The following is a 27,885-nucleotide window of genomic DNA, read 5'->3' as shown; positions in this document are numbered from 1 at the left end:
CAAAACGACTGTCACATTGCATACATCAAAGAATAAGTAGAACACATTATCGGGTGATCGGGCTGCTGTAAAATTTGCTGTGAGTGCCACACAAATTCACAGAAAAGAATAAACAAAGAAAGGAATGTTGTGAATAGTATTCTTGATTGCAGGAATGGGATAAATGTCTTGCTATAATGTCCGGTGACTAAGTAGAAAATAAATGTAACTTGTTGAACCAAATAAAATGTACTTTTATGCCATATTAGTTTAGTTTAGAGTTATGAGAGATTGTGTATAACATTTCAGCCATCTCTTGAATCTTGAATGAGGACAGACTACAATGCGTCTCTTATTTTTTTTTAACTATTTAACCTTTATTTATAATCTTCTTTGTTATAACTACTATCTGATTATTGTACAGATTATAATAATTTTTCTTTCCATGCATTTAATTTCAAATTTTTTTAGAATTTTTAACATTATTGAATTCTTCATTATCAAATCAAATGCTTTATTTATATATATATATCTACCTACATCATGTAGTGGGATTTATTACACATAGGCCTGCGTTCTTAGATTAATCTGAGAACCAGAGTGATCTTTTTTGTATCAGTGCCTTATATTTTTCAGCCAGATCTTTTATGTAAATTTTTCAATAACAGAAAACATTCAGTATTCTACATATTACCAATAATAGGTTGATTTATCTTGAAGTATAAATCTGAACACCTGTCGTATTATTTTGAATAATGTTATATTTAATATGTGAGCCTTGCCTACATCATATTTTTTTCTCTATATTAAGTGTTGTTAGTTTTTAATTATAAAATTATAGGATCCTTAATATGGGAATTTCTTCATGCATTCCTTATCCACAATTTTTTTTTTCAATTTATTTTAATACTAAAAAAATGGTTTATTTTTTAATTATTACAAATATTTATGTTAATACTTTTTTGTTTTAAAAAATAGAAATACATGTTTTAATTAATAAATGCATTGTTGTAGACATTCCGCTTTAGATACAAATCGATTTTCATTCCCTCGACATCCTCCATAAATAAACTGTCTACATCTTCTACCATTAAAATACCAACGAGGTATTGCTGCTTTACAAATACCTTGATCCATTGGAAGTTTGCAACGATACTGCAAAGCTAAAAAATAAGAAAGTCAAAAAATTGAAGTAAATAAAATGTGTTAATTAAGGCTTTTTTCATTTACATTAATCACAATGTTCAAGGTTTCTTTATATGATCACTTAAAATTCTGTATCGATCCTAATGATCCTTTTAATAGTGCATTTCTTGTCCTTTGTGAAATTATTTTATGAGTAAATTTATTTATTTTACTCTATAATCAGGTGAACAGTGAAGTTGAAACTAAGCGCGTATTGCATTTTGTAGCATAATTTTTCACAAAATTACTTAAAATCTAAATTTGAATGTTAAAAATCAATTACTATTTAAAAAGTATATTTAGATTAAAAATATAATATAAAAAATCAATTCGCGTTTGTAAATAAATTACGAGAGTGAGTCAATTATTATCTGTAATTCAGTTATATTTTTGTTTATGTTGGTAGTACTGTCGTGTTGCGTAGATGACGCATGCGTGGTTTAACTGTTGTTATGTCTGTGCAGGTTTGATGCTGCTAGGTTAGTTCCATTATCGCTGCCCTGCCGTTAACCATGGCTGCTCCGCTTTCTGTTTGCACCAAAGAAGAGCAATTTTCAGTGATCTGTTTTTTGTGGTCGGAAGGTGTATCAGGGGCCGACATTCATTGAAGACTTTCGGTTGAATACAGGAATAGTGTGTTGCTGCAATGGAGTGTCTATGAACGGATTGAAAAATTCAAAAACGGTCGCACAAGTGTTACGCACAACAAAGGAGCTGGACAACTGTTTACCGCCACAAATGAAGAAAACATTGAGCATGCACGTGACATGGTTTTCTTAGACAGACGAGTAACTATCGATGAAGTGGCACATCGACTGCAAATTAGTTACGGTTTTGCCTACGAAATCATTCACAACAGACTTGGGTTTCATAAAGTCTGTGCAATGTGGGTCCCAAAACAACTAACACCGTTTACATAAATAAACGCGCTTAGATGTCTGCTAAAAATATTTGGATCGCTATGGTAACAAACGGGACATCTTCTTAGACAGAATCATCACCGGTGAAGAAACATGGATCCATCATTATGAGCCGGAGAGTAAACGGCAGAGTATGGAATGGAAACATCCAAATTCACCTTGCAAAAAAAAGTTCAAGACCCAACCGTTCGCAGGAAAACTGATGCTTACGGTTTTTTGGGACTCACAAGGCCCAGTACTGGAACATTATGAGGAAAGGGGCACAACAATAAACAGTGCGCATTACAGTGAGATGCTTATTGCCAAGCTGAAGCCTGCAATTCGAAGCAAACGCCGAGGAGTGCTGTCGAAAGGTGTTGTGTTGTTACACGACAATGCCCGTCCACATACTGCTGTCCACACTGCTGAAACGCTTCAGAAACTCAACTTTGAAGTACTAGCTCATCCTCCGTATAGTCCTGATCTTGCTGACTACCACTTGTTTAATCCACTCAAAGAGACATTAAGGGGCCGTCGATTTACCTTGGACAAAACGGTGAAAGAAGCGGTGCACTCCTGGCTCGCAGCTCAACCGAAAACCTGCTTTTATGAAGGCATGAGGAAGCTTGTGCAACGATGGACCAAGTGTGTTGAAATACAAGGAGACTATGTTGAAAAATGATGTTCATGTAAGTTTCCTATTTTTATTTCAATAAAATTTATAACTACATTGCAGATAATAATTGACTTACCCTCGTAAAAGACTTAACAGTTGGAGATAATCATGGAGACCTTTTATTTATTGATAATATTATTGTTTCTATTACAACAATATTATAGTTAAACGTATGCCATCAAAATTGTTTGAAATTTGATGACAAGTATTATATTCAGGAAAATACCTTTCCGATGGGTTTTCCTTTGTCGGCCATCATGTCTGACATTTATCTACAGAAGTTTGAAAATAGAATTATTTACGCCATTACTCATACCCATGATGTCTTATTATGGACCGGATAATTTGATATTTTTGTGGTCTATAATCCCATTATATATAATGAACATCTAATAATTTTGAACAAATTCAACACATACAATAACGGGTTATAAATTGATATAAATAATATAAAAATAAAATAATATATCATAATAAAATATAACATCTAAGATTTTAGTATCGATATTATTGTTATTATCGAAATTAATAATGAAAATAATCATTTATTATTTCAGTATATAGGAAACCCACAACCAATAAAACCACAATAGATAGATATTCATCATCCGTGGTCACACAAAATTCATACATATATCTATTTAAACAAATATCTATATATAATGGTTGTAGTGAATTTTTAGTTGATAACATACACAAAAACATATATAAAAAATTAACAATAATACATGTTTAATACCAATAAATGACACCCAACAAATAGATAGTGAATATTTAAAAAAAAAATATATATATATATATATATATATATATATATATTTACTGATAATATTGTTGAAAATATAACAAAGGTTTATGATAAAAATAAATTTAAGCCTGCGTACCTGACAAATAACTATATAATAAAACATTTAACAAAACAGTAAACATACTGATTCACATGGTTTATACAATTTGGGTGGAATTTATAAAATAAAATGTAATGACTGTGCCATATTTGTACAGGAAAAACTATTGATCTTTGAAAACTAGTTTTGAACATTTTAGATATTACAAATATGTAAAACGGTTTCTCTAATGTTTCTGACTATCTCATTAATAATAAATATTCGATATTCAAACAATTTTGGAAATATTATAAATCAAAAAATATAATATAAATGCAAGTAATAGGGGTTTATACATTTTTGAGAGATTTTATATATATAAATATAAAAGTAGATTTAACTTGATCTACTATAACTTACTTGATCTACTTTAACTTGATCTTGAACCTACTAACAGAGTATGAGGATGACACTGTTATAAAAGCCGCAGTAAAAGACATTGTTAATGTACAAGTCAATCTATTTCAAATCTGTACAGTAATGTAACATGGCTAACCAGACAACATGTACATTTTTTCTTCTATTTTAACCAATTTATTTATTATTTAATTTTAATATTTTTATCAATCGATGTCGTATTTCTATATCTGTAATTTTTGATTTTAAATGTTAAAATCTATTTAATTTTAATTTCAATTTTTTTTAGATTATTAATTTTTACAGTTTATATTTAAAAAAAAAAAATTGACAGTTTTTATTGTATGTTATAAAAAAGAAAAAAAAAATTATTCTTGATAATGTTTATGTGTAATATGTAATTTGATGTGAACAATTTTAAAAAAAAAAATGTATTATAACTGATGCAAGAAATTTGCGAAAACGTTTTTATATATATGATAAAATAAGGTAAGTGTCATCCTAATTATTTTTTTATTTATTGTTCTGTACTTAGGTTGATCAAGTTCTTTAAATTTATTTAAAAAAAGCTTCTATAAAAACTAAATGAAAAAATAAATAAATAAAAAAACAAAGGAATAAACAATAGTAATTGACAAATAAACCGTACTTATGAAGTATATATATATTTTTTTTTCTGTAGGGGGAGGAAAAAGCTCTGCCAGTCGCCATCAAGCCTGCACTGACGGCAGTGCGGGGCTCTCACCTGCTAGAAAACCTCCCCTCCTATCGTGCAGGGGCCGGATCTAAGCCATATGGTATGTACAACCCCTGCTATGCGCAGGAATGTCGGAGTGTCGTGGCAGTCGATTGCCCCCCTCCCCTGACTTGCCTTCTTCTTCGTGGCGTCCCATCGGGGTCCTCTCAGTTTCATCAAGATGCAGTAGCCCTCCCTTCTGGACGACCACTGCACCCCTCCGCTGAGAGGCTACCCTTCCCGTCTCTACTCTAGGTTTCCGGCTACGCCTTGCGCGCAGCCGGCAAACCGCCGCGTCCCTCCCTCTCATACCGTGAGGGTCAGTAAAACAGACCTGGATAACGTATTCCTTCCGATTAACAAGAAAGAATGAGAAAATATTAATGTAAGGAATCCAGAAGGATACTAAGAAAGATCCTTTTCTCAGGCTAACAGGTCCGTTTAACATCTTTTGTAATACTATCAATGGTACACCAAGGGTTAACCTGGACCGGAATAGACATTTATGGGAAAATGTAAGGGATAATTCTCACGCTACAACAGTTAAGAAATGAGGCAGTTGTGCAGGTCAGGGTATAGTTTCGCGCCAGGGAAAAGAGTCTGTACGAAGCGAGGTGTGTTCGACGCGATTGTGAGACGCCGTTATCAGTCAGCGTATAGTAACAACGAGTAAGGGGTACGTCACAAGCATTCCAGTGTGGACAGTTGGTGAACGCAGGAACTTGTTCGGTGAGTTATCGGCAGATGATAAGTAAAAGTGACAGTATTAAAATCATTCGTAAATTGTAAGGTAGTTTTATTTGTCAACACCAAAGGTACGCGTAGAGAATGAATTGAATGAAATGTAGATTTGTGTAAATTACGTATTGATATTAGCGGTCATTGGAATGTCTTTTATCGACGGGACTCTATTCTGGTTTAACTATCGTTGAATAAATCCTGTCCTTGAAATAGTATTTTGTATGTAATTAATTATTATTGTCATTATTATTTATTTATTTTATTTCCTATGTTCTTAGAGTATCGAATAATATTTATATAAACATTTGTATTTGTTTGTTAGTCTCTCAGTATCCTGGTCGAGCCGCGAACACGCGACAATAATTTTGGGTAAACTAAAATAAAGAAGTAGGCCACAGAAATCAACGTTTGACATGGTTAGATATTTGTTTAAAATACGTTTATTAGAATCAAAGTCTGTAGTAAACAGCTATTAGATAGTCGGGAAACTTTCTTTATTAATAATGACAGACAAAATCGAATATTTAAGAATGACGATAATCAACATCGTACAACCTATTATAAGAATATTAAACATTTATTTCATCAAAATTTTAACGTAGGAGATACTTCTTTGATAATTGAGTGTTAATGCTACATATATTTCTTAAGATAAACTTTTATCTTATCTTCTATAAGAGGTGTGGATTTAGATTATTTCAATTAACTTTTATTTTTGACTTGGGCTGTCTAAAGAAAGATATATTTATCATTTTGTGGTTAATAGTTTATTTGTTCATTAGTTTTATTTTAATGTTTTTGTAACGGTTCATAAGTATTATAATTATTATTTTTATTTTAATACTAGCAGACCCGACAATGTTTCCGGCTATTGCTAGATTTGAGTATATATATATACATACATATATATATATATATTAAATGAATACAATTGAACGTTTGGTAAAACATTAAAAAGATTAACATTACGGAACTTCATGAAATTTAACCTTTCACTTTATCTCTTTTCCCCTATTTCCCTGTTCTTTTTTCTTTTCCCCATTTCCCCTCTTTCCTTTTAAATCGGACCAGTAGCGTAAATCGGTCTAGTAGTTTTTTAGTCTATAGCGGACACATATGAACATTGCCTTTTATATCTATAGAAAAAGAAAGTCTGTTTATTTCTTTCTTTGTTTCGTAAATATCTCGACACCGGCGCCACTTAGCGGGTATAGTTTTTACAAAAATTTCTCTTTTCGCATAACTAATATGTATTCTGAATATGAGGTACATCGGTCCATAAATACAATTTTTCAAATATCTGAACTCCAGCGCCACCTAGCGGGTCTGGTTCTTCACATTTATCTGCCCCTGCTTTCTTTGGTATCATAACTATAACACTTTTTTTGAAGTCTGACGGAAATTCTCCTTTTTGATAAATATTACACACCGGTTTGTATAATCTATCAATCGCTTCCTCACCTGCACTGCGCAATAATTCTACAGGTATTCCGTCTATTCCAGGAGCATTTCTGCCATTTAAATCTTTTAATGCTCTCTTAAATTCAGATCTCAGTATTGTTTCTCCCAATAATTTCATGTTACTTACATGAAATTTCTTTTCATGTAAGTAACACATATTCTGAACATGAGCCAAATCGGATGATAATACAATTTTTCAAAATATCTCGACCCCCAACGCCACCTAGCGGGTCCAAACTAATTCAGAAAACTTTGCGGGCGTGCGCACAATAACTTACCAAAGTTTCATCGCAATCGGATGAACGGTTTAGGAAGGTATAAAAGACATACGGACAGACAATATTCATTTTTATATATATAGATTTAAGTTCTTTTTAATTCATATTTATCTTTGATAATTATCCACTGTTAACCGGTAATGATTATACTCGTATAACAATCGAAATATAGATATACTTTTTAATTTTTTGTAAATAGTTTTGGAGTCATTTTTCTTACTTTTATTTCATCTAAAATAACATTTTGTTTATAGTTCTATTGTACAGCGTTAGCAACGTAAAACCGAACCAATAACGGTAACCGCTGCAGAATCGGTAAGCTATGTTGGAATGAAATTTTATTTTATGATTGATATGGATAAATTAAATAAGAAGAACGTAAAACGTAATTTAAATGTTGCATTTACTAGTATTTACCTTATTGTTAACAAAAGATGTTCAAAACGACCATCCTGGGCATCGATGTACTTTCTGCTCGACTGATCATATTGAGAGTCATCTGAGGCAAAATATTGTTGCCGATTGCGTTGATTTCTCATTGAATGTTCACCTTCAGTTCATCAATATTGTGGGGATTAAATGCATACTCTCTCTAAATATTCCCAAAGGAAAATATCGCAACTCTGGAGAACGTGAAGGCCATCGTCCTCTGCTGACAGCTCGTTCGTTTGTGAGAGTTGCATGAACGCGATTCAGTGAAACGTTTTATGTATGACACGTTGCTCCGTCTTGTTGAAAGAAGCTGTGTTCTTTTCAATTATCGGTTAATTGCGCATAGAATTTTTCGAAACTTGTGTATTGACAGTCCGGTCAAAAACATATTGGTCCCGCACTAAACGATTACCGAAAATGGTACACCAAACATAAAATTTCTCTTCGTGAAGTGGATGCTCGAATATCTCGTGAAATACTCGTCGTACAATACGGGGTGTTATGCGAATTAACATGGCCGGATAAAATGAAACCGTGCCTCGTCTGGCATGAAATAAGACGTCGGGTCTTCCTATCCACCATCAATGTTTTTGAGAAGCAGGTTGCAATAATCAAGTCGTTTCGGTTTGTCTGTCTCCTTCAGTTGTTGTACAGTTGTAACGCGGTACGGTTTTAATTTTAATTTATGAAGAATTTTACGACAAAATGTGCATTTAACACTATATTGTTGTGAAAACTTGCGTAGTGATTTTTTTTGGACCGGCAGTAATTCTCCTTTCGATATCGACAATGGTCTATGGAGCTCTAAAGAAAGGTTGCCTATTTCATTTTGCATTTGAAACCGAACCTGTCGTACACCATTTTTTAATTAAATCGTGTATGCTACTCTTCGCTGGGAAACAGGCATTCAGAAATTTTTCTGCGAATACTTGGCGCGATTCTTCAGACGATCCAGAACGAATATAGGCCTCAACTATAGCTACCTTCTCCTGGATTGAATAAGGCATTTTACACAAACACAACTGCACTCACAATACTACACTGCAACAAATGTACACTTCACTGACAAGTAACCACCTGACAAACGGCAGCATCAATCGATATTAACATATACATCCACTAGTTGTGCGAGAGTCTTTCATAAATAGTGTTGGGTAGCGGTTTCATTATGGGCTCGGTTTTATGTTGTTCACGCTGTACTTCTTCCATTCTAGGTATAAAATATTCATTACTCGTGAAAAAATGGTGTACTTGCAACGTTTGAATGCGGTCTTCAGTACATCATATATTTTAGTTCATACTCGTATACTTTGGCATTACTATTGCCGCGTGTTCGCGTCTCGATCAGGATATTGAGAGATTGACCATTGAAAATGTTTATATAATTACAATTTATTGGTATAAAAACATAAGTAAAACAAGAAAAATCAATAATAACAATGACAATTAGAATAATAAACGACAGTAATAACCGACTCACAATAATGAACAAATAATAATCATAGTAATCACAACCACAATAATAATAACAAATAGTGATTACATACAAAACATAATTTAAAGTAATCGTCAGGATTTATTTACAGGTAGTTAAATACTGAAAAACAGAATTCAGTTCCAGTGACGAAAGACATTAGCATGATCGCTAGTCTTAACACTTTTAACCGCTAGCCTTGTATTAACAACAGTAGTACAATAGATAAGACAAGTATAAAGTTCTTTCCCTACAAATACCTTTGCTGTTCACAAATAAAACTACCCTAACAATTTATGAATGAAATTTAGTACATTATCTCTTACACTTATAGTCTTACAGTAACTCGTCGAACCGTTTCTTGTTTTCGTGTACTGGAATTACTTGTGACGTCACCTTAATCGCGTCGAACTTAATTCACTAGAAATTTGCTCCTTCAGTGACTTCCTTGGAGAATACTCTCGCTTCAAACTCGCATAATAACTCCTCTATCATAGCATTATCTCAAAGAACTCTCCTCGCAGACCGACCGTCAACTGATCTTCCCCGAAGTATTTACCTATTTGTTTACCTGGAGGACCAGACCCCAGTTGAGCGTGAGAACGATCGTCCACCCTCACATATTCCCATCAAATTCCTACCCTGGTCCGGTAACTCTTCTTACGGAACATCTATAAAGATATAATAAACGGGATCTATAAAGATATAGGTGGCACTGGGGTTGAAATATTTGGAAAAATTGTATCTATGGACCGATCTTCGTCTGGCTCATATTCAGAATACATATTAGTTATGCGAAAAGAGAAATTTTTGCAAATACTATACCCGCTAGGTAGCGTCTGTGTCGAGATATTTTACGAAACAAAGAAAGAAATAAACTGACTTTCTTTTTCTATAGATATAAAAGGCAATGTTCATATGTGTGTCCGCTATAGACTAAAAAAACTACTAGACCGATTTACGCTATTGGTCCGATTTAAAAGGAAAGAGGGGAAATGGGGAAAAGAAAAAAATAACAGGGAAATAGGAAAAAAGAGAAGGGAAAAGGTAAAAGGAGAAAAGAGTTGAAAGAGAAGAAGGGAAATTGGAAAAAAGAGATTAAGTGAAAGGTTAAATTTTGTAATGTTCTATAGTGTTCATTTTTTTAATGTTTTAACAAACTTTCAATTGTATTCATTTAATATATATATATATATATATATATATATATATATATATACTCAAATCTAGCAATAGCGAAGATTGCCGGGTCTGCTAGTATTTATGGTATATCTTTATATACCAGCGAGCAGTATTACAAAGGACGATTGTTAAACGGATTTGTTACTTTTACTAAAAGGATTTCTTTTAGCCCCTTTCTGGATTCCTCCTATTATTATATTTTCTACTATTTTTTTCTTAATTGGCAGCATTCCGTTACTCAGGTCCATTACGCCGGTCTTCTTACGTTATATTGTATTAAAACGGACATTTTTTTTTATTTTTATTAAAGTTATTTGAAAACTCAACTTATAACTTCATTGTTTTACTAAAACGGCTAATGCTTTTTATGCCAATAATTAAAGGTATATTTACTGATTTTACGGTTAATATTTGTATATTCTTTAAATGTAATACTTAATTTTTTTTTTTTGTTTCTGTATATGTTTCTTTATTAAATTTAATTTCTTCAGTAATCTGAATGATTAGTTCTATGTAAAAATATTAAAAATAAAACTAATTCCAATAATTCTTAGGCAAGATTACTTTTCCTTATTTTTCATTAAAAAAAGTTTATAATAAAATCGATGGAATGTTGATATTAGAATTTTATATATTTGTTTTTTCAGGTATCGATTGTAAAAATTTCTGTTTAAATAAAAAAAAAATACACGAAATTTAAATAAATTTTATTTTCACTAAATAGTTTTTTATGTCTTTCTCTGAAATAATCACGCAAACACATCTTGCTGTTAAAAACTCCTAACCGTGTTTGTGCGATTAAATTGTTAATTATTTTGGGTAAAAAATTGATTAATAAATTTATTTATCGGGTTAGCCAATCAATTATACAAACCTATAAAATACACAACGATTCACTTAGAATTCTCTAAGTTTCCTCAGGTGACAATACATATTCATACAAAATTCTCTTATATACTAAGAAATTAACCGGTCTACCCATCCTAGAAAACAATATTTTATCCCCATTCCTGGTGTAATAGATTCCCTACTCGTACCAGACTTTTCTTATCTTAAATAATTATTTCTTTATATAACCTAAGAAATTAATAAAGGTAATATTTTTAAGTAAAATGTTTTTTTATTGTATTTAATTTCCAATCAAGAGGAAAATAAACTTAAATATATTACATTTAAGTTAATATTCATATATATATATATATATATTTTTTTTCACTGTTCTCAGATTAGCTATAAACCAGTTTAATCTATACCTACATAATCTAGAATTAAGTCTGCTTATTTATAGAAAGTATACCTAGTAAAAAGTGACATCATAAAATAGGTAAATTTCTCTTGCGGAATTTTAGATAACGCATTGTTTCAATAATATTAATCTTTTATTTTAAATTACTTGAGATTATCTTTCTTACGGTTGTGACATGTAAAGCACGTGGGGTACCGGTCAAAGTCGATGACTCTGAGAATAATACAATGTTCATTATACAACCACTCCCTACGACGATTAAACTGATGGCATCATTTTAAGGGCCAAATATTACCTGAATTTCGACGGATTTTCAAAGCCGATATGCGACAATATCTTTGGATTAGTGTAAAAGGAATTTGAGAAACCTCTTTGCTCCTCAGTTTTCTTAAGACTGGCACGGCATACATCTTACCTTAACTGTCGGTTTTACAAACGACTTGTACCTCGTATCACCCTTATGCGTTATACTATAATTAAGGACTTAAGTTAAAATACAAAACAATATTTATTTCTTGATTTTCAACATCTAAAATCTTAAAAATAAACAATCGTAAAAAAAATGTATTTTACTTAAAAATATAAAATTAACTTACTTTCAACGTTCGAATAAAATTCAGTAATTAATATGAGAACACAGAATATGAACGGAATTCCTTTTTTGAACATCTGTAAAAATAATAACAAAACTATTTAATGAAATAAAATCTGACAAATAATTTACGATATATTTTCATATACGAGCGATTCATATGCGGTTGCAGGAGATAGGCTCGCGTTATAAAGATGTCGGTCATAAACTGGCTGTTACAATAATGACAAATTTATTGCGTTATATTGTAAATTTTAAATATTTATTACAGTAAAGGTTGAAATGACATTAAAAGCAATAAATACTCCCTTCTCCTTCTCTAACGGCAAGAAAGGAGCTTGACTTTTTAACTTTCCGTCTGTTTTGTTTTTTTTTTTTCACTGTTTTGGAGGAATTTCGGTTTAAATCTCACGATGCGGCAGAATATGTAGGCTATAAAAATCTATCCCAAGTAGTAATAAATAAAGTAACTGAAGAACGCAAGCTTACTTAAACGTGCAGAATTTAATTCTAAACTGAGTTCTTGAAATACCATCTAACCGGTGCTCGTATATAGTATACACTGCCAAATCGAGTTTAAATTGCATTATTCGCACGTTCTAAAAGATAAGAAGCTGCTGAATTTATACGCTGTATTTATGAAAGTTTGCTACTGTCGTCCCAAAAAGTCGGACAACATTCGACAGTAAGGAGAAGGGGACGATTTGAGTAGACAGTTGATAGTCGCTAATCAAGCACCTGGTTTCAGGAAAAGTATAGGGACAAGGGAAGCAATTTTAGGGCTCAGATTAATAATAGAAGGAAGATTAAAGAAATACAAACCAACATACTTGGCATTTATAGGCCTAGAAAAGGCATTCGATAACGTAGACGGGAATAAAATGTTCAGCTTTTTAAAAACTTAGGGTTCAATTACAGAGATAGTAGAACGATTGCTAACATTTACAGGAACCAAACAGCAACAGTAATAATTGAGAACATAAGAAAAAAGCCGTAATAAGAAAGGGAGTCCGACAAGGATGTTCCCTATCCCCGTTACTTTTTTATCTTTACATAGAACTAGCTGTTAATGATGTCAAAGAACAATTTAGATCCGGAGTGACAGTACAAGGTGAAAAGATAAAGATGCTACGATTTGCTGATATAGTAATTCTAGCCGAGAGTAAAAAGGATTTAGAAGGAACAATGAACGGCACGGATGAAGTCCTACGCAAGAACTACCGCATGAAAATAAACAAGAACAAAACGAAAGTAATGAAATGTAGTAGAAATAACGGTAATGGACCACTGAATATAAAAAGAGGAAGAGAAAAGATTACGGAGGTGAAGAATTTTGTTATTTGGGAAGTAGAATTATTAAAGATGGACGAAGCAGGAGCGATATAAAATACCGAATAGCACAGGCAAAACGAGCTTTCAGCCAGAAATATAATTTGTTTACATCAAAAATTAATTTAAACGTCAGGAAAAGTTTTTTGAAAGTATATGTTTGGAGCGTCGCTTTATATGGAAGTGAAACTTGGACGATCGGAGTATCTGAGAAGAAAAGATTAGAAGCTTTTGAAATGCGGTGCTATAGGAGAATGTTAAAAAGCAGATGGGTGGATAAAGTGACAAATGAAGAGGTATTGCGGCAAATAGATGAAGAAAGAAGCATTTGGAAAAATATAGTTAAAAGAAGAGACAGACTTATAGGCCACATACTAAGGCATCCTGGAATAGTCGCTTTAATATTGGAAGGACAGGTAGAAGGGAAAAATTGTGTAGGCAGGCCACGTTTGGAATATGTAAAACAAATTGTTAGGGATGTAGGATGTAAAGGGTATACTGAAATGAAACGACTAGCACTAGATAGGGAATCTTGGAGAGCTGCATCAAACCAGTCAAATGACTGAAGACAAAAAAAAAAAGGACTGCTGTCGATAGAGTCGACAAATGTTACACCGGTCGGCCGATATATCGCGTAGTTTACGATAGTCAAACCGCAACAAAATCTACTGCGTTCACTGCCGATGGATAAAATTAATTAATAGCGATGTCGTAAAGAAGTTGTAGAAGTAAATTATAAAGCACCGAACGCCGTGAAAGTTAAAAAAATAATAGTTAAAACATCCGAATGTAAAGTATAATTGAAATAATACGAGGAAGGTTACAGGTGTTGTGGACCGGTGATCAACTAGTTAGTTTTTTGCAGCAAATAATTTACAAATGCAACTAACTAAATATTGCGTCGTCAAGTCAAATAAATGTTTAACCTTTTATTCCATGATATCCAGTATTCTTCGATTTTTTGTTTTAGTTTATCGATTAAACGTTTCTTGTAAACATTCAGCTACTCCGAACGAACGACTATAGTTTAAGTCTTTGGTTAGCTTAGTTCGTTGATATCGATTTCTTAGCGCAGGTGTTCATAATTAATCGATAGGTTAGTTATATTTTATTGATTCTTGACCAAACTGTTTCTTTTTCAGACGATGATTTCAGTTATCTCTGGTAGGTGTTTGAATTTTAATTTAGAACTTTTATCTTAATTTCCTTTTAATAAATAAATTTGTTATATTTTGTAAAAAAGAGCGAGGATTAATTGTTCATAGAATTACTAATCACAGTAATTAATTATTTATGTAGTTGCTTGTAAATAAAAGGTTACTGGTGAATAAAAAATAAATAACAGATTTCAGTAGGTTATTCAAAGTAACAAATGAATTTATCAAGGTTACATACAATAATATTACTTAGGGGAATTACAAGTTAAATATCTGTAAATTGAGTCACACCAGGAAGTTACGTATCGTGTTGCACATTAAGTATCCATTAGTAGGAGATTTCTCATTGTTTTTAATTCACGATCTTAAATAATATTTACTACTTTTAACAGTCGACTAAAAAGAATAAGAATTCTCAATTCAATTTGAATTCTTATTTTTACTTTCCCGTCTAGATAGCGCTATAGCTCTATATAGGAAGGTATTGCAATCGGTACAATTCGGGCATATGCGATATTCATAGGACCTTTACGTTTCGATGTCGGCTGAGGAACCCAAAATCCGGATGTAAATTTTCCGAATCTTCATGTTCTTATGTACGTCTGAGTTTTCGGTATTAGCCTCTAAATCACGCATCTTGAGAATTACTGGACCAGACTTGCTTTTATATTTGATCAGATTACTTCTATATATGGAGCCTTAATGCCATTAAATTTTTAACTTAAAAGGTCAAGGGGGTGAGGCTGTAGAGCAAGGTCACTCTCAGTACTTCGAGATTTCGCCTAATTAAGGTCATATTTTTTTTAGGCACATTTGTTAACGGTTATTTTCAAGAAGAGTTTTGAAAAATTGCACCCCACTCCAAAAAATGCTATTGTTATGCTCGTGTGTTATGTTGTAACGTCACAGGTAAGCGATAGAATTAAATAAATGAATACTATTTAAATTGTAAAAAAAGTAACTCGGTCCGGCGGGGTCTTGAACTCGAACGCCCGGTCGACTCGGTACCTCGTGCGTTAAGCCTCGTGACTATACCGGTCTTTCTTTTTCCTGTTTAGCCTCCGGTAATTACCGTTTAGATAATATCAGAGGATGATATCTATGAGTAAATGAAGTGTAGTCTTGTACACTCTCAGTTCGACCGTTCCGGAGATGTGTGGTTAATTGAAACCCAACCACCAAAGAACACCGGGATCCACGATCTAGTATTGAAATACGTGTAAAAATAACTGACTTTATTAGGACTTGAACGCTGGAACTCTCGACTTCCAAATCGGCTGATTTTGCGAAGACGTTCACCACTAGATCAACCCGGTGGGTTTAGCTACTCCGATCTATGTACTCTAAAGCGAAATTTGTTCTAACATTAGTTTAGTTAGTGCCGACCGTCGCCGATAGTATCGCCACACCCGCGCGAATTAAATACTGTTTGCTCGCGCTCTTTAGTTAGAATCACTGAATTTAATAAACGAAAAAATATTATGTTTAAATGAAACGATAAATATTTTAAATTTAGTTGTGTGTTTTTGTGTGTTTAAGCCGTGCATCAGAAAAAACCCACAGTTGCAGAATTATCGTGCAACTGTGTTGTCACCATTTTTCGTATCGGTTTTTTAATACTGGATTTGATAATTTAACCTGATTCTTGTATTCAAAGTATTTTTCACGTGAAAACTCAAGAAAATCTTTTAGAAATTTTTTTAAAAATAACTTGGAGCAAATTCAGATATGATATGCTTGCATTTGGTACACCTTTTCTTATTTTTATCACAACGTATGTTTGTTACATTTTCATTTCTGGCGTACACCTGAATTTTTTTCTGTAGGTTTGTATTTAAAATAAATAGATAATAAATAATAACAATCCTTTTTTAAATATTTCGATTTTTTAAAATCAACCCCGATTTAAAGAAGAAATGAACAAGAGATAAATATTTTTTTTTTTTTTGTTTAACCTCCGGGACTACCGTTAGATATTGCGTCAGATGATGAGATGAATGATTTGTAGCGTGTGTGAAAATGCCATGCCTGACCGGGATTCGAACCCGGGACCTACGGATGAAAGGCGGAGAGATAAATATTAAAAATTAAAAAACACTGCCAAAAAAATTGATCTTTTATATAGGATAATTAAAGAACATGCAGTTGACGGTTTTGTATATAGTATTTCTATGTAGTATAATTTTGTTTTCAAATTTTAAATATATATATATATATGTTTAAATGGCAATGTTTAAACATATGTTTATATTTATATATTTATCTTGGCAATGTCAAGATAAAAATCAATGGCAACGAAATTGAATGTGTTCAAGATTTCATTTTCCTTATTTCCCACATCAACCGCGATGCATAATCCGGCACCTGAAATTATACGCCGTATCGCACTTGGACAAATCGCGATACCTAGTATGCAGAAGATTTGGAAAAGTAGAGATGCTGGATCGGACACAAAATGCAGACTCGTGCAGGCGATAATTTTTCCAATCACTATATACGGTTGTCAGAGCTGGACTCTCAGTAAATCAGAACGGCGGAAAATCTATGCGTTCGAGTTGCTGTGCTGGCGAAAACTATTGAGAATCCCATGGATTCCAAAATCACAAACAAACAATTTCTCGAACGTATAAAACTAGAAATTTCACTGGAGACTAAAAATCACAAGACTTAATGTGAGATACTTTTGCTATGTTATGAGCGATTGCAACGACTCTTTTATCTTTTTAGTTTTTTCTTAAGTAATTCCCGAATTCCTAGCTTCATATATATATATTAAGTGGCTAGGTTTCTTCGCGTTTTTGCGGTGTGTAGGTCTGCAGGGGGAGTTGAATCGAGGTACTCGATCGTGGTAGGATCCCGGATGGCTACGGTTCCGTTTAGGCATTGGATTTGTTGGAGGTAGGCGCATCGGCATCGTGCCTGGGTTATATTGGTGTTGTTTGTGATTGGGGCTTCCGTTGGTGGCGGTGGCCGCGCCGCCTGAGTATGATAACCCGCGCGAAGGGGGGGGGCGTGGCTTCCCTCCGCCGGTGACGGTCGTGATCGTGACTTGGTAATGCCACGCGAGACACCATGATGGGACCGGGTAGGGGTGCGAGGTTTGTCTCCGGCTCCTGCGCGGATCGGAATGAGGTTGCGTTCCGGTTGTTAGATGACCTAAATTGATCGACTTAATTGGGTGTAGGTCTGAATTTCTACGTTGCGTAAGATACCCCTACGGGGTTGCGTTGCAACCCCGTAGGGGTATCTTACCCCTACGGGGTTGGGATATTCGCTTTTTATAGGATCAAATATTTTCCTTAGAAATTTTTTTTTAATCTTTTGGATTTCTTATAAAAGGCATCGTTGATCGCTGTCATACACTCTGCAGCGCACAACTCTTGTGGACATCACCGTATTTAAACCCCTTTATTTGCATTTATTTATTTTTATCGATTTTTTGATTTTTTATTTGTTTTGTGTTAAACGAAAGGCCAATTCTACTTTGTTCGCTCGACTTTTAAGACTACTTATTCTTGGCCCTTTTATTCTATACTTTCTCAGAGATATTTAAACCGTCTTATTTTTTATCATTTTCCATACCTGGTTTTAAAAAAAGTCAAAGCATTTATGATAATTATCATACATCTTGCTTTTTAAAAAGATACTAGTTGCCGTGTTCTTTCTGATATTTTTGTAATATGCTTATTTTAACTGTTGCTTTTTTGAGATCGTCCGAGAAAATAATCTAATCTTTTGCTAAAGAGAGACTGCCGATAACCGTGTATCATATTTTTGTAACGACTTTTAACGGAGTACTGGTTTGTTCTTCGCATCTATTTTTCAACTCGGGGATAATTTTTTGTAAGACACAATTGCAACGCATCGATGAAAGTCTGTAAACCCTTTCTTACTCGTGTTTTTATATGGAAAGGATTAGAAATTTCGCCTGAAAATTAAACTTTAGATTTGTTTTATTCATTAGTATTTTTGTATGTATATTTCTGGTTTTATCATCCGTGCCGAAATCTTTTAATAATTCAAAAAGGGATCGTCCATTTCAAAATCGTATACCTTTTTTAAAATCAGGAAAGACCGCCAAATAGTTTTTAGCTGTCGTTTGTTGTAGTTCGCGGATAAGAAATTTGACAGAAAGAATTTATTCCGCACAAGATCGGAATTTTATAAATCGACCTTAATATTATTCAATGATTTTTCCTTTAAAAGTCAGTTTATTTACTTTAAAAATTATTTTATTTAAGTAATTGCTTTTACTTCCTTGTACGAAGTAAAGGAAGTATTGTGATCGCGAAAAAATACGGTTTTTCAAATTTAAAATCCATTTTGACCATCCCTGAATCCATTTTGACTAGTTCCAGCGTGACGTCACTGTATGTACGAATGTATATCACATAACTCAAAAATAATTATGTGTAGGATATTGAAATTTTGGATTTAGGACTGTTATAACATCTAGTTGTGTCCTCGCATTTTGATTGCAATCGACTGAACCAAAAGTGTCCAAAAAACCCAGAATCCAAAAGAAATTTGGATTTTGGAGTTTTTCTTAACTGCAGTAATAAGCTCTCATTGAGATCTTTTCAACGATGTATCATAAGTGATTATTTTCATGGGTTCCAGAGTTATAGCAAAATGAAATCTTAATTAATAAAATATTTGGTCTTACAAGGGGACGGCAAATCGGTTCGAATCAGACATCTTGTCCCTTTTTTTTAAACTTTTGTTTTTTAATTGAAATACATTGATTTATTAATAATTATTAACCTCTGATTGTAAAAACATTTTTACTGTAAATAATAATTCAATAATAACAATAAAAAAAATAATATGAAAAAATATCAGAAGTTATTTTTTTTTTTTTGTGTTCAGTCATTTGACTGATTTGATGCAGCTCTCCAAGATTCCCTATCTAGTGCTAGTCGTTTCATTTCAGTATACCCTCTACATCCTACATCCCTAACAATTTGTTTTACATATTCCAAACGTGGCCTGCCTACACAATTTTTCCCTTCTACCTGTCCTTCCAATATTAAAGCGACTATTCCAGTATGTCTTAGTATGTGGCCTATAAGTCTGTCTCTTCTTTTAACTATATTTTTCCAAACGCTTCTTTCTTCATCTATTTGCCGCAATACCTCTTCATTTGCCACTTTATCCACCCATCTGATTTTTAACATTCTCTTATAGCACCGTATTTCAAAAGCTTCAAATCTTTTCTTCTCTGATACTCCGATCGTCCAAGTTTCACTTCCATATAAAGCTACGCTCCAAACATATACTTTCAAAAATCTGTTCCTGACATTTAAATTAATTTTTGATGTAAAAAAATTATATTTCTTACCGAAGGTTCGTTTCGCTTGTGCTATTCTGCATTTTATATCCCTCCTGCTTCGTCCATCTTTAGTAATTCTACTTCCCAAATAACAAAATTCTTTTACCTCCATTATCTTTTCTCCTCCTATTTTCACATTCAGTGGTCCATCTTTGTCTTTTGTACTACATTTCATTACTTTTGTTAAGAAGTTATTAACGAAATAAAATTTCATGTACTTTTCATTTTAAAAAAAATTGTATTTTTAATTAAATAGACGTACAAGTAAGACATGTGGTGTTCTCATCAGATTTTTTAAGTATAACAAACACGGCATACAAATATATAACTTCAATTAGATAGCATTAAAAAACAACAAAGGATTTTAATAGATATAAGATTTACATTTATTTAAAGAGTAATAAAGGGACTTTTACTCTATCCTCATATTTCATGTAAGATGTTCGAATTAATAATTGTATAAATATTTGATGTTAATAAAAACTAATATTTTAGCAATCGTGTAACTGTCCACTTTATTAAAGAATTGGAGGATCGTATCTCACTTTCAAATCAAATAAGTTTAAATGAAATGCAGCAAAAAATTATTTAATTTAATAGGCGTACAAGGAAGTCTTGTAGTGTCCTTATCAGATTAAGTATAACAAACACGACATAAAAATATATAACATCTATTAGAAAGCATTAAAAAACCACACAAAAATTTTTAACGGAAACTATCAAACTCATCGATAATAATCTATAAATAACGATACAGAAATCTATTTCCCTAAAAATTCCAGTTTCCTTTAAGAAAACCATAATTTTCCTTTAAAACAATCTAATAAAATATCTTTCTAGACTTTTTCCTATGATAAGGTCTACCGCAAAATACGTGTGGTAATAATTAATTAGATTTTCGTAAATTAACGGAATATAAAATTTCGACGTTTTTGTTTCGATTAAGGCTAATAAAACAAAACTCATATATAATTACTTTTTAGGATATAATAGAAGGGTAAAATACATCCGCTAAATGAAGTTTTACACCTATACACGATCAGTAATATACCATGTAAGAATAAGCCGCTCGACTACAAGATGTAAAGAAATTTAAACCGCTTTCTTTTATGTCGAATTATATAACTATTACCGTAGATATTCCTAGTGTTTGTAACAGTACAAATATTTTACTCCCACCTCTGATATTCTATCGCTCATCCGGGATACCAAAGAAGAAAGGGGCAGATAAATGTGAACAATACAGAACAATTAGTTTAACTAGTCATGCATCAAAAATCTTAACTAGAATTCTATACAGAAGAATTGAGAGGAGAGTGGAAGAAGTGTTAGGAGAATACCAATTTGGTTTCAGGAAAAGTTTAGGGACAAGGGAAGCAATTTTAGGCCTCAGATTAATAATAGAAGGAAGATTAAAGAAAAACAAACCGACATACTTGGCGTTTATAGACCTAGAAAAGGCATTCGATAACGTAGACTGGAATAAAATGTTCAGCATTTAAAAAAAATTAGGTTTCAAATACAAAGATAGAAGAACAATTGTAACATTTACAGGAACCAAACAGCAACAGTAATAACTGAAGAACATAAGAAAGAAGCCGTAATAAGAAAGGGAGTCCGACAAGGATGTTCCCTATCTCCGTTACTTTTTAATCTTTACATAGAACTAGCAGTTAATGATGTTAAAGAACAATTTAGATCCGGAGTGACAGTACAAGGTGAAAAGATAAAGATGCTACGATTTGCTGATGATATAGTAATTCTAAAGGATTTAGAAGAAACAATGAACGGCATAGATAAAGTCCTACGTAAGAACTATCGCATGAAAATAAACAAGAACAAAAGAAAAGTAATGAAATGTAGTAGAAATAACAAAGATGAACCGCTGAATGTGAAAATAGGAGGAGAAAAGATTACGGAGGTAGAAGAATTTTGTTATTTGGGTAGATAAAGTGACAAATGAAATAAATTCCGGCAAATGGATGAAGAAAGAAGCATTTGGAAAAATATAGTTAACAGAAGAGACAGACTTATAGGCCACATATTAAGGCATCCTGGAATAGTGGCTTTTAATATTGGAGGACAGGTAGAAGGAAAACATTGTGCAACGTTTGGAATGTGTAATAGAAATTGTTAAGGATGTAGGATGTAGGAAGTATACTGAAATGAAACGACTAGCACTAGATAGGGAATCTTGGAGAGATGCAAACCAGTCAAATGACTGAAGACAAAAAAAAAACATCCGGGATAGTATATGTGTTAGTATACTTTGTACAGTTTTTACATTTAAAAATTATTGCTATTCGTTTATGTTAGGATCTTTTCTGTCGATAAAAAATTTTAAATACATGACCTAAGTTACGTAACGAAAGTAAAAAGGGAAATAAATACCGGACTGAAAATTTCGATGAATACGATTCAAGTTTAATGTATTTTTACAAAAACCTCATAGTTAAACATTAAAAAAGAAACTTTTACATGGATATCGATACACCTATATCCTTAAAGCACCGAAAGATGCTTTATTAAAACTATTTTCCTTCGTGAAAACTATTATTTAACAGTTTTTATGAATTAAAAACTTTCGTAAAAGTTTTCAATCTTAAGTATATTGAATGATTTTTACGGATTTGAATACTAGATCGTGGATACCGGTGTTTTTTGGTGGTTGGGTTTCAATTAACCACACATCTCAGGAATGGTCGAACTGAGACTGTACAAGACTGCACTTTATTTACACTCATACCTCATTCATCCTCTGAAATATTATCAGAAAAGTAATTACCGGAAGCTAAACAGGAAAAAGAAAAAAAAACATTAAAGTAAATTTTTCATTGGCTTCCTTTTTATAATACGGCGTCCAACTGGTTTTGTTTTTCTTGCCAGTTTTTGATAGGAAACATCATTTAAAACTTTTTTACTCGTTGCTATTTTCCCCTATATACAATATCGAAACAAGTTAAAAGTAAAAAAAAAAAAACATTGTAGAGAGCAATATAAGTTTTTCTATCGCAACTGTAAAATTTCATTATTTACAAGTATTATCGCATGTTATATTTATTATGATTATGTTTAAAAAGGAAAGAAAAGACTTTTCGAGGAAAAAGATTGTTAATTATAAAATCAAAACAGGAAGGCAGAAACGGTTACGTTCTATTGCGTTCGTCAATATCCTCGAAGCGCGGTTGTACCTATGGGAGGAGACGACAGAATACAGGACTAACTGGGGCCCTGCATAATATTAATTTGTGAAATTAAAAATAAAAATGAAAAAAGACAAAAAATTCAAGAGAGATTGATCCGAGTCCATTTTACACCAAAATTAGATTTTTTTTTTTGTCTTCAGTCATTTGACTGGTTTGATGCAGCTCTCCAAGATTCCCTATCTAGTGCTAGTCGTTTCATTTCAGTATACCATCTACAGCCTACATCCCTAACAATTTGTTTACATATTCCAAACGTGGCCTGCCTACACAATTTTTCCCTTCTACCTGTCCTTCCAATATTAAAGCGACTATTCCAGGAAGCCTTAGTATGTGGCCTATAAGTCTGTCTCTTCTTTTAACTATATTTTTCCAAATGCTTCTTTCTTCATCTATTTGTCCCAATACCTTTTCATTTATCACTTTATCCACCCGTCTGATTTTTAACATTCTCCTATAGCACCGCATTTCAAAAGCTTCTAATATTTTCTTCTCAGGTACTCCGATCGTCCAAGTTTCACTTCCATGTAAAGCTACGCTCCAAACATACACTTTCAAAAATCTTTTACTGACGTTTAAATTAATTTTTGATGTAAACAAATTATATTTCTTACTGAAGGCTCGTTTAGCTTGTGCTATTCGGCATTTTATATCGCCCCTGCTTCGTCCATCTTTAGTAATTCTACTTCCCAAATAACAAAATTCTTCTACCTCCATAATCTTTTCTCCTCCTATTTTCACATTCAGCGGTCCATCTTTGTTATTTCTACTACATTTCATTACTTTTGTTTTGTTCTTGTTAATTTTCACGCGATAGTTCTTGCGTAGGACTTCATCCATGCCGTTCATTGTTTCTTCTAAATCCTTTTTACTCTCGACTAGAATTAGTATATCATCAGCAAATCGTATCATCTTTATCTTTTCCCCTTGTACTGTTACTCCGAATCTAAATTGTTCTTTAGAATAATTTAATAAAAATTGAAAGGTTAAACCTAAGTTAAACCTTTTTTAGTATAAAGTTAAGAAAATTAATTTTTTAAATTATTAGGCGACTAAATTCCTCCGAAATACCTCATTTTTGAAACAAGATTCAGTAAAATTAAAAATCTATTCATATTTCACGATATTAACTTAAAATAAAAGTCTTCAAAATATTTTTAATAAAACCGATTCAAAAGAATACTATTAATATCAAAAAAATAATTATATTTTTCCAATTGTTTTTATGTTTTGCATTTTGAAGTAGATATCAAATTAAAAACAATTATCAACATTCTATTAGCCTTTAATTTGAAAGTTAATTCGCAAAAATCGAAATTTAAAAGTTCTAAAAATACTCGTATTATTTATATAATTTTTTTTTAAAATTTAACACTAATTTTTTTAACCGACTTAAAAAAACGGAAGTTATCAGATCAGCAATTTTTGTTTTAATGTATGTTACGCAATATCTCCGACGTTAGCAAAACGATTTTGATATTTTTTTTTTAATCGAAAGAGTATACTTTCAGATTTTTCCCTTATAAATTTAACCAAATCCAATGATAATTTTAGGAAAAATACCAAAAAAAAAACCAAACGGCCTCAGCCACTGACCGCTTGTACAACACAAAATGAGGAGGTTTTATAAAATCTATATATATAAAAATCAATGTTTGTTTGTCTGTCTGTTCCAGCTTAACTCGAGATTTACCGGACAGATTTCTCTAAAATTTTGTACGCCTACACTTTGAAGCCCTGCGGTGAACATAGGCTAATTTTTTTGGACCTCCGACATAACGGTAACTTTAAAAACAAAATTTAAAACACTTTATTTCTTCCTTAAAGCTTATTTAATTTTCAAAATGACTTTGATTTTCAAGAAATATTTTATTTTTAGCTAACATTTTTTTGAATCGATTAATTTTGAAAAGGGCTGAGGTTTTAACGTACGGTTATTCCTAAGTTTCAATCGATTTAGCGCACATGCATACGTAATTTTTACGATTCATTCATTTACAATTTTTTACGGCTGTTTAAAAACATAAATAAACAGCTGCTTTTGTTTATCATGTGTGTGTGTGTGTGTGTGTGTTACTAATTTAAAGAGTGTAAAATATTTAACTGCAATCTTTTAAATTCTGTGATTTTTTTTCAAAACATCATACTGCGCCTAAAAGACATTCTTCCATCGGGAGAATACAAAAAAAAGCACGTATGATGAAAACTGTTCGTGCGGCAGAGACTGAAGATGAAAGACAGTCAAGATTGGAAAGCGACCGAATACACACAGCCCGATCCCGTTCGACTGAAACAACTGAGCGACGGGAAATACGTTTAGAAAGCGACCGAATACGCACAGATAAATCCCGCTCGACTGAAACAACTGAGCAACGGGAAATGGGGTTTAGAAGACGTCCGAACTCCCTGGTTGGGAGGTCCGGCGAAGCCGGGCTAGCGGCTAGTAATTTATAAAAAATAAAAATAAAAACCGACTTCAACAAATAACAGTACTAAAAAGTTACACATAATTATATTTTTATTTATTAACTAATGTAAAAGTATTTAAAACAAATTAAACACTTTTTGAAGTCGGTGCCAGCCAACACAAATTACACATAAAGTTATCTAAAGCTAGTATTTCAACAGAGCAGCTAAACGGGGATTCCCACATGTAATACGGGATTTCAAGAGAATAAGAGAGAGCGTCTCACGATCGTACCTCATCTTGAGTTCGCTTAGGCATATATACTAAGCATGTATTAAGTATTTGCATATCATATTTTTGTAAGTCTCATTTTATTCTTATATTATATTTTTAGTTGATTGTAGTAAAATTTGTATTACCAATTTTGCATTGTTTGAAGTAGGATTTGTTTTTTTATAGATCATAAATTTTTATTTAACTTGTGTTGGTTAGCACCGACTTCAAAAATAGTTACTTGTAAATAGTTTTATATTTATATATTTTTACATTTTAGTTTAGTTAATAAAAATAAAAATATAATTATTTGTAATATTTGTATCATTTTTTGAAATCGGTTTTTATTTTTTTAATTATTTTATATTTAATTAATTCAAAAAAAAAAAAATTTAAAAAAAATTTTAAATGTATTATATTTTATTAAAGTATCTTTTGGCCTTATACGAAAATCTGTTTGAAAAAAGACGTTTATACGAACAAGAACTAGTCTTGATAAAGAGAATTCTATCGAACTTACCTAAGGTCTTTGGGACACGGGAATATGATTTTAAAAATAAATTTTCTAGTTAAATTTTTTTTGGGTTTTGGATTTTCGCGCGTAAATATTTTTGAATGTTAGAATATCAGTCTAGAAAATGATATTACACTATAACCATTCAAGATCGAATGGTAAACATAAAAAAAAGTAATTTATAATTTTCTCTTAAAAAGAATCTTTCTATTAAATTGTATAACTTATAATAGGATTCAAAAGGAATCGATAAAGTGTAATGCTTGAAATAACAGAGAAACTATTACTTTTTGAGTATAAATTTAAAAGAAGGTTTATAAGATTGAGAATCTCGTTTTTTTTTTCAATCGGTAGGCTAATTTCATATAAACTTGTCTGAATAGAACAAAAAAAAGAAAAGAAAATGAATAAATAAGTAGAAATTACTATAAAATATAAAACTTCATCCGGATAAAAGTATCTAGTTATATTTTTAATTTTATTATAACAAGAATAAAATAAATAATCTAATTTAAAAATAAATTAAATGCATTAAAATAAAATTAATTTGTTATTTTAAAAATGCTACTTCTTACCTTTCAGTTTAAATAGTCGTTATTGAATATGAAAACACTAAAAACAATGAACGAAGAGGTGTCAGATTCGTTCGGTTTTACAGCAGTAAACAGTGTGTTGTAATTCATTCAACGAATCTTTTATAGTACATTAGAGTACTAATCTTAACAGAGAGCGCGCTACTCGAGTCGATAGTTGACAAGATTTTTTACGGTTGACGTTAAATCGCGCGATTTTCGTCTGCTTCGTGTAATTCACGCGTCGTTATAGTCCTTCGTTTGATTTCAATTCTAACCTTGGACGTGGTTTTATCGTCTAAGGGAATTCTGCTGTTTTCTTCACGGTTTATTATACATTACAGTACAACAACAATTTTGTACCGCTTTTTATTTATATTAAACTTCTTTTATATTCTATTTACATACATAAAATATACGTACAGAATAAAAGAAACAATCGAGTGATTTTAGAGACTTAAAAAAACGTGCATCTGAGTTTTTTTTTATAACTTTATTTTACACGCATCGCTGACATGCATTATACTTTCCTGTCTTTTGAAGACTAATTAGCTTACTATAGCTAAAAATAAAAGTAAAACGTGACATTTGCTAATAAAAACTATTCAGTCTTTTCGTTTTTAAATATATTAATAAATAGGTTAACGATATTGTAAGTTCTTATTAAATCAAAGAAGATAACAAAGATACATAAATAAACAAGCTTCAAAACGCGCAAAAGTATAAAAAGAATGATTGTCTTCTCATTTTATACGTAAATTTCGACTTTTGCATTACAGCGTCAAATTGAAAACATCTACCGTGAATTTACTATCGCATAAATTTTGTATCAACTTCAAAAGTTGAAATTTAAAGAAGAATTGAGAAAGTTATTTTTTTTTTACATTTAGAACTTTTTTTTTGAAATCAGTTTCTTTATTTTTTAAATAGAGTTTATTTTAATCTCATTAACTTTATTTTTATTTAAGTTTTT

The 27,885-nt window shown here is 31.9% G+C and overlaps 1 protein-coding gene across 1 annotated transcript; it reads right to left on the bottom strand.

Moving 5' to 3' along the window:
• Positions 1-496: 496 nt before the first annotated feature.
• On the bottom strand, positions 497-27,096 carry LOC142333157 (kappaPI-actitoxin-Avd3c-like). The gene is made up of 3 exons (XM_075380102.1): positions 26,916-27,096; positions 12,130-12,202; positions 497-1,142 (listed from the first exon to the last, which is right to left on the bottom strand). The coding sequence occupies exons 2-3, from the start codon at positions 12,200-12,202 to the stop codon at positions 973-975; spliced, it is 243 nt and encodes an 80-aa protein (XP_075236217.1). The 5' UTR covers positions 26,916-27,096; the 3' UTR covers positions 497-972.
• Between the last annotated feature and the right edge of the window lie 789 nt (positions 27,097-27,885).

The sequence above is a fragment of the Lycorma delicatula genome, chromosome 12 (assembly GCF_047948215.1).
Source record: "Lycorma delicatula isolate Av1 chromosome 12, ASM4794821v1, whole genome shotgun sequence".
In the NCBI taxonomy this organism is placed as follows: Eukaryota; Metazoa; Arthropoda; class Insecta; order Hemiptera; family Fulgoridae; genus Lycorma; species Lycorma delicatula.
The sequence above is the reverse complement of the archived record's forward strand: the minus strand, read 5'-3'. Positions and strand labels throughout refer to the sequence as shown.